Genomic DNA, 18909 nt, shown 5'->3' with positions numbered 1-18909 from the left:
AAATCTATTTCACTGCAAGTCATGACATCACCTCCCCATGTCATGGTCTCCTTCAAGAACAAAGGACAAACAACAACAGAATAGTGGAACTCACTAGATCTGGAGTTAGAAGACCTGGATTTGTATCCCGATTTCTTACCTGTATGACCTTGGGTAAGTCACTTTTCTTCTCTGGGCTTCAGTTTCCTCATCTACAAAAGAAAGGGATTGGAATAGACAGTAAGATGGGGGGGGGGATGGGGGTTGTTGGCTTTTTTTTTCTGTCATGGGTCCCTCTTGGTTATCTGATAAGGCCTATTGACCCCTTCTCAAAGGATGTTTTTGAATGCATGAAAAATAGAATTTCAAAAGAAAGTAATTATACTGAAACACAAGATATAATCCCCCCATCTAAATTTTTTTGGGGTCCCCCATCTAAATTAATGGGGGAAATCTGTCCACAGACCCCACCTCCTAGGCATCCAGGGACCCAGTTTAAGCAATACTATTATTAAGAGAGAGGAATATATATCTATTAACAGATCACCCTGGTGACTGTACCGCTGGAGTAAAAGAGCTTGTCTTTTGTATCTTTACAAAATAAAGAAAGGGAAGGGAATTACCAAGCAAGGGGAAATGCAAAAACTGGGGCCAGATAACTAAGAGGGGATCAGTAAGATATACAGTTTCCACATCCTGCATATCTTCTTGCAGACCTTAGTACTGCTTATCAGGGTACTGGGGTCATGTCCTGCTACACCTCTTGCTACCTGAGGTGGGAGAGTGAGAGCTATTTTCCCCTTGGCCTATGTGAGAAAATGGGTAGTTGTCTCCTCTCAATGTGGATATAACAGTCAATCATACCCCTCCTGACCTGCTTGTAGGACGAAGGTCTCAGATCCCCTCCTCCCCCTCAGGCTAACAAAATCACATGGTTCAAGGAGCCCTGTTCTCAACAAGGTCCACATGGAGTTGTATCCATATAAGGAAGAATAAGGTCCACTCCTGAGTAATGTCCATATGAGGAAGAGAGTGGGAATACTGTGTTCCGATTAGCTAGTTTTTGCACATAGATTGTAACCCTTGAATAATCGGACCAGCGATGAAAAAGGGGAGGGTCCATTCACATTAAGGGACTAGGGTATAAAACAGGGCCTGTGAGCCCCCTTTCTTTGCACCCACTAGCTGCACACTAGGGTGCCTCCTTCTCATGAGAAGGAAATAAAGAGCCTTTGTCACATCCCCGTTGAGTTCCTGAGAATTATTGAGAAGAGGATGGTTTTTTTCCCTCACAGCCTAGTTTTGAGTCTTTTGGATTTCTTGGGGTCCCACCACAAGAGTACCTACTAGAAATTCTAACATTGATTGCATCTCCTTGAGAAGAGGTTGAGGAGAAATTGCCAGGACCTAAACTTTAATTTAAAAAACAAAATTCCTAACTTAAATAAACACCAATAGATTGTGTGTGTGTGTGTGTGTGTGTGTGTGTGTGCTTGCTTGTGTCTGAAACTGCAGATCTATGATATCTTGTTCAGTTGTTTCAGTCATGTCTGACTCTTCTTGACTCTGATGAAGGAGGCTAGAAAGGGTTAACAGACAACCTAAGATCTGAGCTCCAAGACTGAGCTCTAAAAAGGGTTAACAGATAACCTAAGACTTGAGTTATCAATAGTACCTAAAAGGGTTAACAGATAAACTGAGGCTTGAGTCCTTATCAATAGTACCTAAAAGAGTTAACAGAGAAACTGAGGTTTGTGTTCTTACAGTAACCTAGAGGGTTTGTCCCTATCAACTCTCACCATCAACGGAGACTGTAACCAGGGACCATTAATATTCATAGATGACAGGACACCTAGAAACTAGATCTTAAGTAAAGAGATATTATAAACACAGAGACCCTCTGGCTTTGCCAAGGTTAAGCATATCTTTATGAACATGCGCAGAAAAGGCCAAATGTGTCCTTAGGTTCACCTTATGATGTGTAAACCCCAAAAACACACCTCCAAGTAAAAAGGTACCCACCTTGGGGGTTGTCTTAGGACCCAAGGAAGTCCAAATTAGGATAAGACCTCCCATGTACCTCCTTAAGAAAGAGATTAAGATAATGAGGAGATAACCTACTTTTTCTCACTACAAATATAACCATTTTCCTCCCCCTGAGATACCTTTTCTTTTCTCCTATGGTATTCTCCCTGTGGCCTCACAGTATTCTAATAAAACTTAGGAAACTGAGTCACTGAGTCTTGTAATTCTTTTTAAATCCATAATTACTACTACTGTTCAACTCCATCTAGATTTTCTCAGCAAAGATCCTGAAGTGGTTTGCCATTTCCTTCTCCATCTCATTTTACAGATAAGGAAACTGAGGCAAAGAGGGTTAAGTAACTTGCCCACAGTCACACAGCTAGTATGTGTCTGAGGTGGGTTTAAACTCAGGAAGATGAATCTTTCTGACTACAGAACTGGCTTTCTGTCCACTGAGCTACCTACCTGCCCCCTTTAACAACTGTATTTCAATATAATTTCTTTTTGTAACCTTATGTATTTCATGCATTTAAAAACATTAATCTGAGACGGGGTCCATAGGCTTCACCAAACACGCACAAAAGGTTAAGAATCTCTGATCTAACAGATACTTTAACTTTACATAAACAAGATGCACACATTTGTGTCATTGGGTCAGTGAGATTTTATTGTGTTAAGTTTACATTTTGTGGCCCAACTCTTTTATTTAATTAGAAGTTGAGGGGGCAGCTAGATGGCGCAGTGGATAAAGCACCTGCCCTGGAGTCAGGAGGACCTGAGTTCAAATCCGGCCTCAGACACTTGACACTTACTATCTGTGTGACCCTGGGCAAGTCACTTAATCCCCATTGCCCTGCAAAAACAAAAACAAAAGCAAACAAACAAAAAAAGAAGTTGAAGCATAATCTTGATTTTGTGCTTCTGACTTTATCTATTCAAGTTCTGAGGCTGAGATGGCTTTTTGAATGGAGCACTAACTGTGAACCAAGTCAAGTTAACAAGCATTTATTAAGCACCTACTATGTGCCAGGAGGTAGTGTGGTAAGAGCTGGACCATAGACATCAAAAATCTAAGAACCAGATAGGCAAGAAATTTTCCAGTGTTCGACCAATTTTTTTTGTGTGTGTGCCTATCTTAGATTAAGGAGAAATTAGGAGCAAATAGGGTTTTTAATGGGATCCCTTGGAGAGTTGCTCCATCTATTCAGAATATAATGGCAAGGAAGCTCAGTCAATTCTCTTATTTATTTCACCAAATAGATTTTTTTTTCCTTTGAAGACATTTAACATAAAATTTTCTTTTGGAGATTGAAGATATATTCTTTGAAATTACTTCAAAGCATCAAGACCAAAAGAGGCTATCATTAGGGCTGTGTGCCTGGGTGAGTATTTTGATGAAAACTTATTACAAGGGAAGGCTCTTTTTTTCTTTTGCCTTGGGTTGGTAGGAGGTATTATGAAAGAAGCATTATTTTAAAACAGTAGTAATGCATTACTAAAACTTAAAAAAAATACCTAAACCCAAAACTTGTCATGGTGTTCTCTGTGGAAACAACTACTCTGTTCATGCCCTTTCAGACTCTTATTACCCACAATGAATATATTGATATTACCTGATTTTAAATTCACATTAATTCCACATGTATGGTATGGGGGACTAATTAATAATGACTTTTCATTGCTATAGGCCAGAGCTATGTGTAGGAAAGAATTCTGGTGCTTATCTACTAGTTTGGAAGTGGTGCTCTTTCCCCTCCAAAATTCACATTGGTAATGGTTAGAGAATTTCTTTCTTTTTTTTGGGGGGGGGAGAGGCAATGAGGGTTAAGTGACTTGCCCAGGGTCACACAGCTAGTATCAAGTGTCTGAGGCCACATTTGAACTCAGGTTCTCCTGAATCCAAGGCCTGTTCTTTATCCACTGCGCCACCTAGCTGCCCCTAGTTACACATTCTAACAAGCAATAAATTTTAACAAGCTTTTACAAGCCCCTCCCACTTCTCTGTGTCTCAATTTCTGTCTTCTCTCAATCTGTCTGTTTCACTGTCTTTCAGTCTCAATCTTTCTATTTTTGTCTTTCAAGTTTTCTGTCTCTCAATCTCTCTCTATATCTTTCTCAATCTGTATCTGTCCCTCTGTCTCTCAATCTTTTTTCATCTCAGTCCCTTTATGTTTTTTAATTTGTCTCTCTCTCTCACTTCCAACCCCACATTTTTGTGAATGACATTATAGTAGAATTTTTGGGGGGGGGGTGGGGCAATGAGGGTTAAGTGACTTGCCCAGGGTCACACAGCTAGTAAATGTCAAGTGTCTGAGGTTGCATTTGAACTCAGGTCCTCCTGAATCCAAGGTCAGTGCTTTATCCACTGCGCCATCTAGCTGCCCCCAGTTACACTTTCTAACAAGCAATAAATTTTAACAAGCTTGTTCAAGCCCCTCCCACTTCTCTGTGTCTCAATTTCTGTCTTCCTTCTCTCAACCTGTCTCAGTTTCACTGTCTTTCACTCTCTGTCTCTCAATCTTTCTATTTTTGTCTTTCAAGTTTTCTGTCTCTCAATCTCTCTCTGTATCTTTCTCAATCTGTATCTCAGTCTCTCAATCTTTTTGCATCTCAGTCCCTTTATGGTTTTCAATTTCTCTCTCTCTCTCTCTCTCTCTCACTTCCATCCCCACCTTTTTGTGAATGACACTATAGTAGAATTGATAAGTAGCTTCAAAAGGTGGAAGACAGCTGTGGCCCAGAGGTATAGCATACAGTCAAGGCTTGGGTGGATATTGGGCAGATAAAGCAGAATTTTGGCATCAAAGCATTAGAGAGAGAAAAAAAGTTTTCTTAGTAACTCATCAAGTATAGGAGCTTGTTTATAAGCTCACCAAACTCTTAAAATGTTAAATGCACTATGTTGCATGTATTTATGTAAATTTTTTGATCTACAAATATCAGAAAATCAAACTCAGTCAACAAGTTAAGATTTAGAAAATAAATCAAGAACACTTTTATTTTGTTATAGTTACAGCCAGGGTAGAACAATCATAAAAAGCACAAATTACTAAAAGGAATGAAACATAACTTCTTCATGATAACTTGAATGGAAGACACAAATTATATTAGAATTTCATCCTTCTGAAAGATAGTGTTGGTAATAAACATGTCTTTAAAGTAGAGACAGCATGGAGGGGCAGAGAACTGATATATTAGTCAGAAACCTGAATTCTAATCTCAGCTCTGTTGTGCGACTCTGAGTTACCCTCTCTAGGCCTCAGTTTTTACAAGATGTCTCTTCTAATTTGGAAGTTTTATGATTTTCTATTGCCCAATTTCATATTTAATGCGGCAAGAAAGAACTGTTGATAAGTTATATGAAAATTGACAAAAACTTTTTTAAAAGCACTGTTCCCCCTGGTGCAGGTGCTTACAAGTATTTGAATACTTTCTGTATAAAGAGAATGTATTTAGAAATTTGAGTATAAAGAGGATTATTTTTAATAAAGCTATCATGTTGGCTAGAAAATACTGCACAGTGTGATTTTTCAGTCCAAAAGGCCTAAAGGTACATAAGCTCACAGGTCAAAGACACTCCTACTTTACAGTGGCCAAGTTGTAATAATGTGGGAGGATAGACTATGTCTTCCTGGGAGTTTTTACCAATTCAGACCAGGTATTTTCATTTTCCTGCACCACCTTGCATGATTCCATTAAGTGAGCACAATTGTTAATATTTGGAAAGTATGTGTGTACGTATATGTATATAAAACACATTACTGAATTAGCCAAACATAACATTATCAGCTTACCCAGTGTGACATGTTTGATAGTAGTTCATCTATTAGTGGTTACTTGGTTTGAAGGGTCAGAGTGTTAGAAAAAAAGATGAGATTTTGTTTTGCAATGGGGATAAAGTTAGACAGGAAAGAGTCTATTTAATATTAGAACAGTGACTGGTGTAAGTGCCCGGTGCCAAATTCCTTTAGTTAAAAAAAAACAACCTGTTCAGCATCTGAGGTAATAAGTTAAGATAAAGCACCAAAATTGACTCTCTTTGGCAATGTCTTGGGGTTGTTGCTCTCTTTCTCCACCAGGTCTCCTGGGAAAGGGTTAGAGGTTCTTCATGCAGACCTGGCAGCGACTGATGTGAGTTCGGATGAGCCCAGCCTTGAGGGTGTCTGCAGAAGGGGAGCCTTGGAAGTTCTGCTCTGGGATGGTGGTAAGCCAAAAGCTGTACTTGTTGGCAAAGTAGTGGCAGGTTCCTCGGCCCCCGTTACATTCGATGAAAGGTGTGGCCCTGAAGTCCTCTAGACAGCTGCCAGGAGACACCAGTGACTGTCCGCCACCCTCATCCCCAGCTGCGGTGTGCTGTAAGAAGGGGACACAAAAATGAAAAAATAATCAATCTATTATTAGCCTTGTAGGATGATTAGTGAGGGACAGAACATCTTCCTAAAGTTAGAAAGAAACATGGGATCAGTTGGCATCATTTTAGAACTTCTTGGTGTAGCCCCCTTCAACTGGCTTCTAAGAGCCAACTGTTAATTTTCACAATGAACAGTTCAAACCTCAGAAATCAGCAAATAGGACAAATTGGGACTTGATTTGTTGTGTTGCTTATTGTCTACACTTAAGAAAACAATGGGAGAAAATGTTAATAATGAAAATAAGATTAAAAAGTGTGCCCTGCTAATGCACTGGTGGTGGAGTTGTGAACTGATCCAACCATTCTGGAGATGAATTACTAACTATGCTCAAAGGACCATAAATCTGTGCATATACCCTTTGACCCAGAAATACCACTACTAATCTGTATCCCAAAGATATTTTTTTAAAAGGAAAAGGACATATATGTACAAAAACATTTATAGCAGCTTTTGTGTGTGTGTGTGTGTGTGTGTGTGTGTGTGTGTGAGACAAGATGTGGAAATTGAGGGCATGCCTATCAATTGAGGAATGGCTAAACAAGTTGTGGCATATGACTGTGATGGAATACTATTATGCTATAAGAAAGGATGAGCAGGATGATTTCAGATGTAAAGTGAAGTGAGCAGAACCAGAACACTGTACACAGTAATAGCAGTATTGTACTAGATCAACTGTGAATGATAGCTATTATCAGCAATACAATGATCCCAGACAATTCTGAAGGACTTATGATGAAAAATACTACCCACCTTCATAGAAAAAACTAATGGAGCCTGAATACAGATCAATGCATACTATTTTCACTTTCTTTATATTTCTTTTTTTTGAGGGGGGGAGGGTCTCTTTTTTCTTTCATAAAATGGCTAATCTGGAAATATGTTTTGGATAACTGAACATATATAATCTACATCAAATTTCTTGCTTTCTCAATGAGGAGAAGGGCGATAATTTGGAACTCAAAAGTTTTAAAAAACAAATGTTAATTGTTTTTACATCTAATTGGGAAAATATGTGATATTACTTTTAAAATTGTGTCCTGTATATGCTCACCTCCCCTTACCCCCAGTATATATCTCTGGCTGGAAGGGATAGTAGAAGTCATTCAATTCTGGCCACTTAATATTTTTCCTAAGAAAATGCATTGGATAACAAAGGGTAAAATTCTTGTATCTCAAAACTGACTAAAAATAGTTGTCATTAATCTTGGTCAAGCAAGCTAGGAATTATGGAAAGATTCTCAGAATATGGAACATGAAAATATTGGACACACAGTTTAGTTATTAATTCCCATACTGTCATATATCTTCTAGAAGAGATCCACATTAAAACTTATTTTTCTAAAAATGATTTTGTTCCCATGATCACTTAAACCATTACAATTGATCCTGATTGCTCCAAAAAGAGCTATAAATTTCATGTTGATCCGAAAGAGCACTGAAGCCAGAGCAGTAAGAAACTCTGTGCCAAGTTCTGAAACATGGGAAAGAATTTCCAAAAGAAGTCATATGGGTAACCCTTCAGTGGCTGTGGAATAGGTATAATGTCATTTTGTAAATTGTTATCCTGGCTTTTACTCATTTCACTCTGTATCAGTTTATATAAGTCTTCCCTGGTTTCTCTGAAGCTGACACCTCCCTCATTTAAAGGAAGGAGGAGTGTTTTGGAGGTAGATAAAGGTGAGTTTCTCTGGAATTAACGTATACCATTCAGGACCTCTGAACTCTGCTGCTGTGGACATTAAGTCTTTTCACATAATGTATTTCCTACAGAAGTCCAAATTCTAGGTTCACTGGTCTAAACTGGTTAATCTTCTTGAAAAATGTTTATAATCTGAGATGATCCTTTTTAAAATTTCTAACTTTATAGGCTTAATAATGATAACAAAAACAATAACTGCCTATATTTTTATATTTTCCACAAAGGAATTTTGAGAGAAGACCATAATTCAAGAGGGTCTTTATCTCCTGGATAGTAGAATAGATAGATAGAAAAGTATTTGGTACCCAGAGAATCTGGTTTCAAATCCCATTTCTGCTATTTACTGCTTATGTGAGCTTGGGAAAACCATGTCCCTTCCTGGACCTCAGCCTCCTCCTTTGTAAAATGTTGGGGTCGGTTGGCCTAGATGCAGCTTGTAGCAATAAATCTGATCCATTTTAGAATGTTTCCAGGCCAGACCCACCTGGTTCTGGTCACTTCATTGGTGCCTTACCCCATTCTTTTCTTTTCTTTTCTTTTTGGTGAGGCAATTAGGGTTAAGTGACTTGCCCAGGGTCACACAGCTAGTAAGTGTCAAGGCTGGATTTGAACTCAGGTCCTTCTGAATCCAGGGCCACCTAGCTGCCCCCTTTTTTTCTTTTTTTTTTTTTGCCTTAACCCCATTCTTGATTCCTTTTGCATACTCCTTCCAATACTTAGAATTTAGACTAAATTAACATCAACTGGGTACAGAATGTAAGAAGTTCTACAGATCTATGTTTGCTGCTGGGTGGTATAGTGGTTAGAATGCTGGACTTGGAGTTAGGAAAACCTGAGTTCAGATCCTGTCTTAGAAGCTCAAATAGCAGAGGGACCACAGACAAATTAGGGACAACTTCTTTGTGCCTCAGTTTCTTCAGCAGTAAAATGCAGATAGTTACAGCTCCTTCCTCATGGGTGGGGGAGGGGCTGGAGGGAATTTGGAACTCGAAATAAAAAGGTGAATGTTATTAAAGAAATAATGAAATAAAAATAATAGTACCTACCTCACATGATTGTGAGTTTAAAAAGGAATAACATGTAAAGAACCTTTAAACTTTAGAGTTCTGTATAAATGCTAGCGATTATTGTTGTTCTATCGTTTGATAAGGTGATTCTGGTTAAATGTAAATTGACTGACCCTCCCATCTATAAAAAATGTTTTAAGAGATTATGGAATGGGGGCAGCTAGGTGGCACAGTGAATAAAGCACCAGCCCTGGATTCAGGAGGACCTGAGTTTAAATATGGCCCCAGACACTTGACACTTACTAGCTGTGTGACCATGGGCAAGTCACTTAACCCTCATTGCCCCACAAAAAAACAAAAATTAAACAACTAACATCTAGAAAAAAAAGATTATGGAATGGACTAAAAAACCATGGTGCTCATAGGAAACATTTAATGTTAACATATAGGTATAGATTTAAATAAAGATTAAACTAAATTTCATTATGCCAGGATTAGCTGAAATCTATAGATTCAGCCATGATATTAATTAGAAAAGTAATACTCATTGTTTGAGGATGTAAACAATTTTAAGAAGAGGAAATTGTTAATGATTTAAAATGTATTTAAACTCATAATCAGATAAATGAAATATAAAACAATTTAGGTGCTATGGTATAGATATTGGGAGAAAAAATTTAAAATTATAAAATTTAATGTTAGCAAGACAGCCAGGGAACAGGTTTTCTATTATGTTTTTGGTGGGACCACAAATCAATGCCATCTTTTTAAGAGCATTCTGGAGATACAGTAAGAATTATAAAAAGAAATCATAACAATGGTGCCTCACTTGCCTTTTTACAGAAGAGATGGATTCTGGGCTCAGAACACTGTATAATGTCAGATTTTGTGAGATGTTGGTTAGTTTTACTGAACTGTTTGTTACTATGTGCATATAAATAATAGGCCAGTAACCTTCTAAAATTTCTACTTCTCATTCAGCAGTATAATTTAAAAGTTTACTTATAAACCTTCTTCCCTTTGGAACAAGGATAGTAGATATAAATCTACTAATTCCAGAATAATAATCCAGGTCAAAAGAATGTTATAAGGATTAAAGAAATGTTTGTAAAGTACCATGAAAGACCTAGACTCTAGAGTAATTGAAGGTATTACAGTAAAACTTCATAAACTGGCTTCTTCTGATTGGATTCAAATGTACTATGGGTAGAGAAGCATAATTATAATAATAGCTGACATTTAAATAGGACTTATAAAATATTGATGTATTGATATAAGGTACACTTATTGCCTCATTTGCTTTTCTGTAAAAGTCTGAAATGACATGATTAGCTTGGAAGGCTGGGGGCTATTTCTGTTCCTTAAATGTAACTTTATAAAGGCTCTTGTTTTGCTGTATTACTCTTTTTCAAACGACAAACATAATGCTCGTTCCCTCCCCCTCCCCCAATTTAATGAATTATTTTTTCCTGAATTTAATGAAAATCAAAAAAGAATATTTCCATATACAAAATACAACAGGAAAAGAGGATATTTCACAAAACCACAAAATATGTACAATTTGCTTTTTAAAAAAGTATATAAAAATTTTAAGTGTTACTTTCAAAGCTGTCCTGCTTTCAACAAAATTTAATAAACTCCTGTATGCTAGTCACTGTGCTATATGCTGGAGATAAAAAGACAGTCCTTCTCCTCAATGAGTTTATGGTCTCTTGGTGTCAATCTCATTTCATTTATATTGACAGGACACATTTTCTAGGCACCAACTTCGGAGGCTGTAGATACTAGGTTTCAGAAACCTAGACGCAAAGTAAAATGGTATTTTGTCAGCTGACCAGCATGAAGTCGTGGTGCACAGGGTTGTTATCTCTCCTAGAGAAGCTTAATAGGCTTGGCTCTAATCACTAAAGTGAGAGTTCTTAACCTTTCTTGGGTCATGGACCAAACTGTCAATCTGGTGAAACCCATGGACCCCTTCTCAGTTTGATGTTTTAAAATGCACATAATACATACATAAAAGTAATGTTATTTTGAAATGAAGTATTTTTTTCCCTATCCAAGGTCATGTACCTCCTGAAATCTACTCATGATCCTCTTGGAGGTCCAGAGCCTAGGTTACTAAGCCTAGAATAAAACAAGGTAGAACACATGTATCTTAGTGACTATATACAATAAGTGGAGTTTCTTCACATCCTCTCTGGGTTGTGCCTGAGCTAACACTTGGGAGAGTGGGTGTAAAGGGGGCTCCTTAAATTTCTTTTAGGGGGCAGCTAGGTAGTGCAGTGGATAAAGCACCGGCCCTGGATTCAGGAGTTTCTGAGTTCAAATCCGGCCTCAGACACTTGACACTTACTGGCTGTGTGACCCTGGGCAAGTCACTTAACCCTCATTGCCCCACCAAAAAAAAAAAATTTCTTTTACTGGGTTCCCCTGGAGCTACAGACCCTTAGGGCACTAGTGGTACCTGACAAATGGATACAGATGTGGGTCAAGGTGACCAAAAAAAATGGGGATTTAAAAGTAAGTCTCCATTTGTTCCTATTTCCATGCATAGTGCAGGGGAAACAGTGCTAGATTTGGAGTCAACAGGGCTTGGATTCAAATCTTGCCTCTACCGTCATATGACAGTTAAGTGGGCAAATCTGTGTACTTAATTCCATGTAATTGGCTAGCTGACAGTTGTCCAGCTGAGCAGTGTTTTCAGGGCCATTTGCCTCTGCTCTATCTTCCCTTTGTGGGTTCCTCTCTGTTATGTTATCAGTCTATAATGTCAACAGTCATTAGTATGCAACAATAAACTGTATTTTGGTCAAGGACAGAAAAGATTACTGGGTAGTTACTGTGCAGACAAAACCAGGGATGGTTTTAGTATTAAGACCCTACCTTGAAGACAGCCAGACACACACACACACACACACACACACACACACACAAACAGTAAACTCAATTTATCTACCTGGAAGGTTGACAGAGAAGGTATCTGAAGTTGTGGGAATTTTGAGGAATTCCAGACTTCATATACCATGCAGGTCTCCCTTCCCTCAGCATGTTATCAGAGAACTTTGTGATCTCTGTCCTGTCTTATCTCTCATGCTGTTTGTGGAAAAGAACACTCAGACCAGCTCTTGTTATTGGGATATGTAAGCAGAAGATTAAATGAACAAATCCTATTAATCTGCTCTAATGACATTAATTTGAAATGTAATTGCTAATGAGAAAAGGGGCTGCTCTGACCTTTCTTAGGATAATATGTAATTAGTCTTTCAGAAGGGAGGAAGCTCATTTGATTTTAAAAGTTTAAAAAGGGAATTAAAAAAAACAAAAACCTTAACAAAACTTGTTCCTTACCTATTTCACAGAAGGGACTGTGGAGCCTGACACCAAATGAAAGATAAATTGTTTTTGGAATTTCTTGAAATTATTATCAAATGATAAACTCCTTGAAAGGCAGAAATTGTGCCTTCTCTTGTACAGAGCTTTGCATACTAATTACCCCAAACTAGAACATATCTGTGGATATAAGACTATCAAGACCTGGACATTCATTTTATTTGCTCCTTGCACGTATCTCCATACTCCCCTAGTTTTGACTAGGTTGAGGCCCACTTTGAAATCTATGTTCTTTGCAAATAGAACACATTTGGAGTTCTTGAGTAATATTGTTATTGGCACTAAGAAATAAAAATTATATTTCTTTCCTCTAATCTGTGTTTCTCTCCTCACTGTTATATTAATTATGTAATTTTAGCAGCAAAAGAAAATTTCAGTAGCCTATATTCCCTCCCCTTTAAGTAGGATCAAAACTGAACCAGACAAAGCTGAGGGCTGCCTTTTTTTTATTAAAGGTTTGTAGGGACCAAAGGTATGGTCTTGTTCCAATAAAGTGTTAGGCAGAGGAAGGAAACAGTGCTAAGGTCCTTGCCATCAAAACCCAAACAATGAGCAAGTGAGGTTTGAGCTGGGACCTATTCTTGGCCAATCCAGTATTTTTGCACTATACAATGCTCCTGCCCAACAACCCACCCCACACTCAAGCAGTTTTTTTCAGATGCTTACCTAAGGCTATATTCAAACAGCTGTCTGGCAGGCTAGTTCCTGACTGTTTCTCTCCCATACAAGAAAAAACCTGGAAAAGCAGCACATACCATGAGAAAGGAGTAGCCGATCCACAGGCTGCGCCATCCTGCAGGACAGTGGGGGATGGAGACATCTTGGCTATGGACAGCGATGGCCACGGCAGGGGCTTCGCACACAGAGCAGCGGCTGATATAGGGTTTGATTTCCTCTTCTGCCACAGGCATCATGGGTAGCGGAGCCGTTGTTGAGAGCCAGTAGGACTTGTCATTCCGGCTGGCATAATGGCAGATGTCTCCAGGGTTGCAGTACAGGAAAGGCATGGTACTAAAGCGAGCCAAGCACGAGCCAGCCAGTCCTGCCAAGACAAAGCCAGGTCAACAGTTCAAACAGTCAGTTCTGGGTTGGAAGAACTTCTTCCCGGGCATGCCAATACATGGAAGCTAGGCCTTATTGCTCTCCCTTGCTCCAAATTTCAAACAAGGCTTAGAGGGACGTTGCAATTTTCTCCCAAAATTATTCATTTTCTTCCTGACAATCTTCCTTAAATGATAAATTTGGGTATGTTCCACCCATCCTTGCTAAAATCTATCCCTCCCTAACAAGTCATTTTGTTCTCTGGCTCCCTTTATCAACAGGCCGCTAAAAATAATTCTGGTGCAAGCATATATGAAAACCCCAAACAAGAGAGCAGAGACAGACTATTTAAAAAAGAAAATGACCCAGAGTATACCTACTGTCCTATTCATCGGGTCTGCTGCCTACTTTCCAAATAGTTTCAGGGGGGGCAGCTAGATGGCATAGTGGATAGAGCACCGGCCCTGGATTCAGGAGTACCTGAGTTCAAATCTGGCCTCAGACACTTAACACTTACTTACTAGCTGTGTGACCCTGGGCAAGTCAATTAACCCCAACTGCCTCACTAAAAAACAAACAAACCAAATAGTCTCAGGGGAAGTGCTTATTTATATGATTGTTTAGTAGAGACTCTGTCCCACTGCTTAGGCAGAATGGACACTGCCTGATAGAGAACAAAGATGGAGTAAGAAGGAAGATAATTGAGGTCCTTTAGTAAGTCAGTAAGCACACTTACTATGTGCCAGGCACTAAGGTGCCCCTTTGAAGGAAACTATTATGGGCACAATGTGAGACCCAAGCTGGCACATCACACCATAGCAGTCGTATGCCTTCACATAACATTTTATTTATTTTAATTCTTGTCATAGAATTCAATTTATTTATTTTTTTAGTTTCTGTAATTCTAGTCTCTCAAGGGCCTGACTGCCCCTTTGATAATTAAAGGTTTTTATCTATGATCTTAAGTTAGCAGATTTAGCTAACACACCCTGCCCCAGCCTATTGGAAAAGGAGGGTCAACTGGAACAACTAGCAGGCATTGATTAAGTACTGACTATGTGCCAATCACTGCTAGGTGCCAGGACTACAAAAACAAAAGTCATTTACCCTCCAAGAGCCTACTTTTTATTGGGGGGGGGCAGTCAGCATGTGCTGCTGAGCTGGCACCACCAGACTGGCATTCCCTGACAGTTTCAATTCTATTTCCTAGGTCATCCCTCATGTTTAGGGAAGCTTGTCAGTCCTGTCCAAATAAAGCTCTCTTAGCTTTATGTGGCAGGACAGTCAACCCCAAAAGAAGGCTACCACCCAAGTGACAATGTATCGTCTTCCTTTCTCTCTGAAGTCAAGAATGCCTTACACAAAGGGTGAAGTCATTCCCCCAGTGCATATTTGTGGCACTGAAAACTATTTCTTCTATTATTCATAACTCATTTGTAACCTATGGGACAAAATTTGAGAAGATGAAAAAAAGTAAACAGGAAACTTCAAAGGTAAAGAAGGGTACAGAGGGGTGCTGATGCACCCATAGAAGATGACTATGGTATTAAAAGGACAGGCATTGAGGGCAGCTAGATGGCACAGTGGATAAAGCACTGGCCTTGGATTCAAGAGGACCTGAGTTCAAATCCAGCCTCAGACACTTGACACTTAACTAGCTGTGTGACCCTGGGCAAGTCACTTAACCCTCATTGCCCTGCAAAAAAACCCCCCAAAACAAAAAAACAACAAAAGGGCAGGCATTTATTTTTATGTTCCATTATTATTATCGTGAAATTTAGGATATTTGAAGGATTAAATTATTTTCATGACCAGTTAACTAAGTTATTGTTTTATTTTAATTTTATGTTATAATTATTATCTTGACCTACAAATGTGTGGACCACATAAGGACTTTAGAGAACACATTACAGAAACTACAAAGACTGGATAGGTCTAGCTTCTACTTACCAAGGTCTTGGTTGTGTGCTTTCTCCTGGCCTTCAAAGTATAGTAGACTGTACCCACTCCAGAGTTTATTCATGCCAACTGGACACATTGGCTCTTGATCAGTCTGGCTGTGTTTCACTAGGAGATAACCAATGCTAACGCTACGGCCTGGCATGCCAGGTATCCCGGGACTTCCTGGTCGTCCTGGTTCACCTGGAAACCAAGAAGAAATCAGTCCACATGCTTAGTGACTCTTTGAAAACAAAGCTGGTCAAGGTTGACGTCATTTTCTGGGATGCCTGGAGCACATTAGTTCCTTTTCTAAGAATTTGGTTCATTGCTTACCTTCTTGGCCTACTGGTCCTTGATGACCCATGGGACCTTGGTCACCTCTGAATCCTGGAAGGGCTGACATGCCACCTCTTCCTTGGGATCCTGGTTTTCCAGGTAGTCCTCGTAAACCTGGATAGCCAACAAGTTTAGTATCAGTAAAACTCAATGGAAAACAAGTAACTATGCAAGGTATGCAATAAGTGTATGAAATCCTCATAGAAATGAATTTTTTTTGGGCGGGGCAATGAGGGTTAAGTGACTTGCCCAGGGTCACACAGCTAGTAAGTGTCAAGTCTCTGAGGTCAGATTTGAACTCAGATCCTCCTGAATCCAGGGCTGGTGCTTTAGCCACTGTGCCACCTAGCTGCCCCAAAATGAATTTTTAAAGAGACAAAAATGTCATTCTTGATTTTCCCTGATAACCCCATAGTTAAATTCTAGCTCATGTTCCTACCTGGATCACCTGGAGGGCCCTGGGGACCCATCTCTCCTTGCATTCCAGGGGGCCCTCTCCTTCCATGGGGACCTGCCACCCCAGGCTCTGCGACAATCTTCAGGGGGACTCCTGGAATACCAGGGGATCCTACAGCACCAGGAGTGCCTAGGAAGGGGAAAAAATGTACCAAACATACATAAGAAATACTAGCTATTGATCTGAACCCTAGTCTCTGTCCACTGACAGCTGCTAAAAGCAGATCTCAAAGCTATAGCTGGAAAAACATGACCTCTTGAGAACCAGACAGATAAGAACTCTATCTGAGCAAGAACTCGGCACACAAAATATTTGAACCTCTATCAATTACCATCAGGACTTTCCTTCACAGGGTGAGAGAATAGTATTACCAGGCCTCAAAGTACCAAAAGCACAGTTAAAGGGAAATGGCTTCTTAAGCAATGGTTGGGCAAGTCTCACTTGTGTTGTTAATGAGATTCCCAGAGGTAATAACAGCATACTTTTTATCTACAGCAATTAATTTCAACAGTTTCACTTCTGCTTCCTTTTATTTTAAATCAAATCTTCATTAAGTGCCTATGATCTACACACACAACTCTAGAGTGCAGTCCAAATGTGATCTCCTCTGGGGTATTAATATTCGGTCATTTCAGGATGAGGTATTATTCATTTCCTTTTATAGCTATCTCCACTGGTGGTCAGAGCAGCAAGGCCTACAACAGGTTCTCAATTTCTAGACTTCCCTATTAGGAGGCCTTCTCTAGTCTCCCTCGCTACCAACCACCATCTAAATCACATTGTATTTGTTCTGTAAATATTTTGCATATACTTAAAAGAATACATGTTGTCTCCCCTCAAAAGAATGCAAATTCCTGAAGGCAGAGACTTTTGCAGGGGGTGGGGGCAGGGGCTTTGTATCCTTATTATCTGGCAGATACACAGGGATGCCTTATTACTCATTTTCCCCTGTAGGTTCTCAGAGAGTAAGCTCTTATAGAGACTTAGGCCTCAGCCTACACTTTCAGTGACCCAAGAGACATACTTACCAGGGAATCCTCTGTCTCCTTTAGGTCCCTTGGGGCCTCTGTCACCAATATTTCCTGGCATCCCATGGTATCCCATGAGTCCTTGCTGGCCTTTAGGTCCTTTAATATAAATGGCATTTATGATATATATGCTTGATCTTTCAGTTTATCAATCTCAACTCTTATAACCTACATTTTCCCATCTCAGTGATGCACAGCACAGTCATGCTTTTGATCTCACTATCAACCATACCCATCTTGTCTCCATGATCTAGTATTGTGAAATTCCCCTATTTGGTCACAACCTCCTATCTTTCTATCTCCCCCTCTGTCCTATTCCTTGTTGTTGTTGTTCAGTTGTTTCAGCTGTGTTCGCTCTCTATGACTTCATTTGGAGTTTTCTTGGCAAAGATACTGGAGTGGTTTGCCATTTCCTTCTCCAGTTCATTTTACAGACAAGGAACTGAGGCAAACAGGTTTAAGGGATTTGCCCTGGGTCAAACAGTTAATAATTGTCTGAGGCCAGATTTGAACTCAGGTCCTCCTGAATCCAGGGCCAGTGCTTTATCCACAGGGCCACCTAGCTGCCCCATTCATATATATATATATATATATATATATATATATATTTTTTTGCAGGCAATGAGGGTTAAGCTACTTGCCCAGGGTCACATAGCTAGTAAATGTCAAGTGTCTGAGGCTGGATTTGAACTCAGGTCCTCCTGAATCCAGGGCCGGTGCTTTATCCATGGTGCCACCTAGCTGCCCCATTCCTAAATATATTTTTTATATCTCAATGTAACCTCCATTTACTTTTTCCTTCCCTGTTTTCTCAGTCCATCACCATATCCCAGGCCTCAATTTCTACCCTTCAAAAATCAGGACCCTATATTTAACCAGTTAAGCTCTTCAATATTCTCTCTTTTTCAATTTTTTGTTCTTTTGACTGATGGATGCCTATGCCCAACCTCAAATTGGATTATTCTCACCATTTGCCTTCTCTAGTCCTTCTCAGATACCTTTGAAAGCTGTTGGGGGAAAAGATACAACCATGCCAAAGGGATCCATTACAATTTTTTGTCATGTAGTCTCAACTGCACCCTTACTGCTGGACAGCAATCCATTTGTCCCTGGATGACCCTTCAACACATTCTCCTCAGTAGCTATTCCAGAACTATGTTTTCCTCAATACTCCTGCACCATTCCCTCTCAGTAGAGGATTGGTATCTTTACTAAGAAAACAGGGTTGGTTTAACATGAGCAATCTCCTTCAAGTCTACTCTACACTTCAAAAATTTTCTATATATAATGCACTATTCTCTCCCTGCCCCTATACCTCCCAATCTCTGGTTCAGAAATGGTCTTTCTTCCACTTTTTTTTTTAAGTGAAGCAATTGGGGTTAAGTGACTTGCCCAGGGTCACACAGCTAGTAAGTGTCAAGTGTCTGAGGCCAGATTTGAACTCAGGTCCTCCTGAATCCAGGGCCAGTGCTCTCTATCCATTGTGGCACCTCACTGCCCCTTTCTTCTACTTGTTAATCCTGATTCCATTCCCTCCACATATTTGTCCCTTCAATAATTCCTTCTCCCACTCTCACCTTTGATTTCTCCTTAT

The 18909-nt window shown here is 39.6% G+C and overlaps 1 protein-coding gene across 2 annotated transcripts in view; it reads right to left on the bottom strand.

Annotated features, from left to right (window-relative positions):
• Window positions 1-4997: 4997 nt before the first annotated feature.
• COL4A2 (collagen type IV alpha 2 chain) overlaps window positions 4998-18909 on the bottom strand; it is a 294543-nt gene continuing 280631 nt past the window's right edge. For both annotated transcript variants that reach the window (XM_043992105.1, XM_043992106.1), the window contains exons 43-48: window positions 17316-17414; window positions 16270-16416; window positions 15828-15944; window positions 15504-15695; window positions 13268-13554; window positions 4998-6357 (exon numbers count right to left, since the gene is read on the bottom strand). In XM_043992105.1, the coding sequence (XP_043848040.1) occupies window positions 6100-6357; window positions 13268-13554; window positions 15504-15695; window positions 15828-15944; window positions 16270-16416; window positions 17316-17414 (1100 nt within the window). In that variant the 3' untranslated portion in view covers window positions 4998-6099. The remainder of the gene's footprint in view (window positions 6358-13267; window positions 13555-15503; window positions 15696-15827; window positions 15945-16269; window positions 16417-17315; window positions 17415-18909) is intronic.

The sequence above is a fragment of the Dromiciops gliroides genome, chromosome 3, assembly GCF_019393635.1.
Source record: "Dromiciops gliroides isolate mDroGli1 chromosome 3, mDroGli1.pri, whole genome shotgun sequence".
Classification (NCBI taxonomy): Eukaryota; Metazoa; Chordata; class Mammalia; order Microbiotheria; family Microbiotheriidae; genus Dromiciops; species Dromiciops gliroides.
The sequence above is the reverse complement of the archived record's forward strand: the minus strand, read 5'-3'. Positions and strand labels throughout refer to the sequence as shown.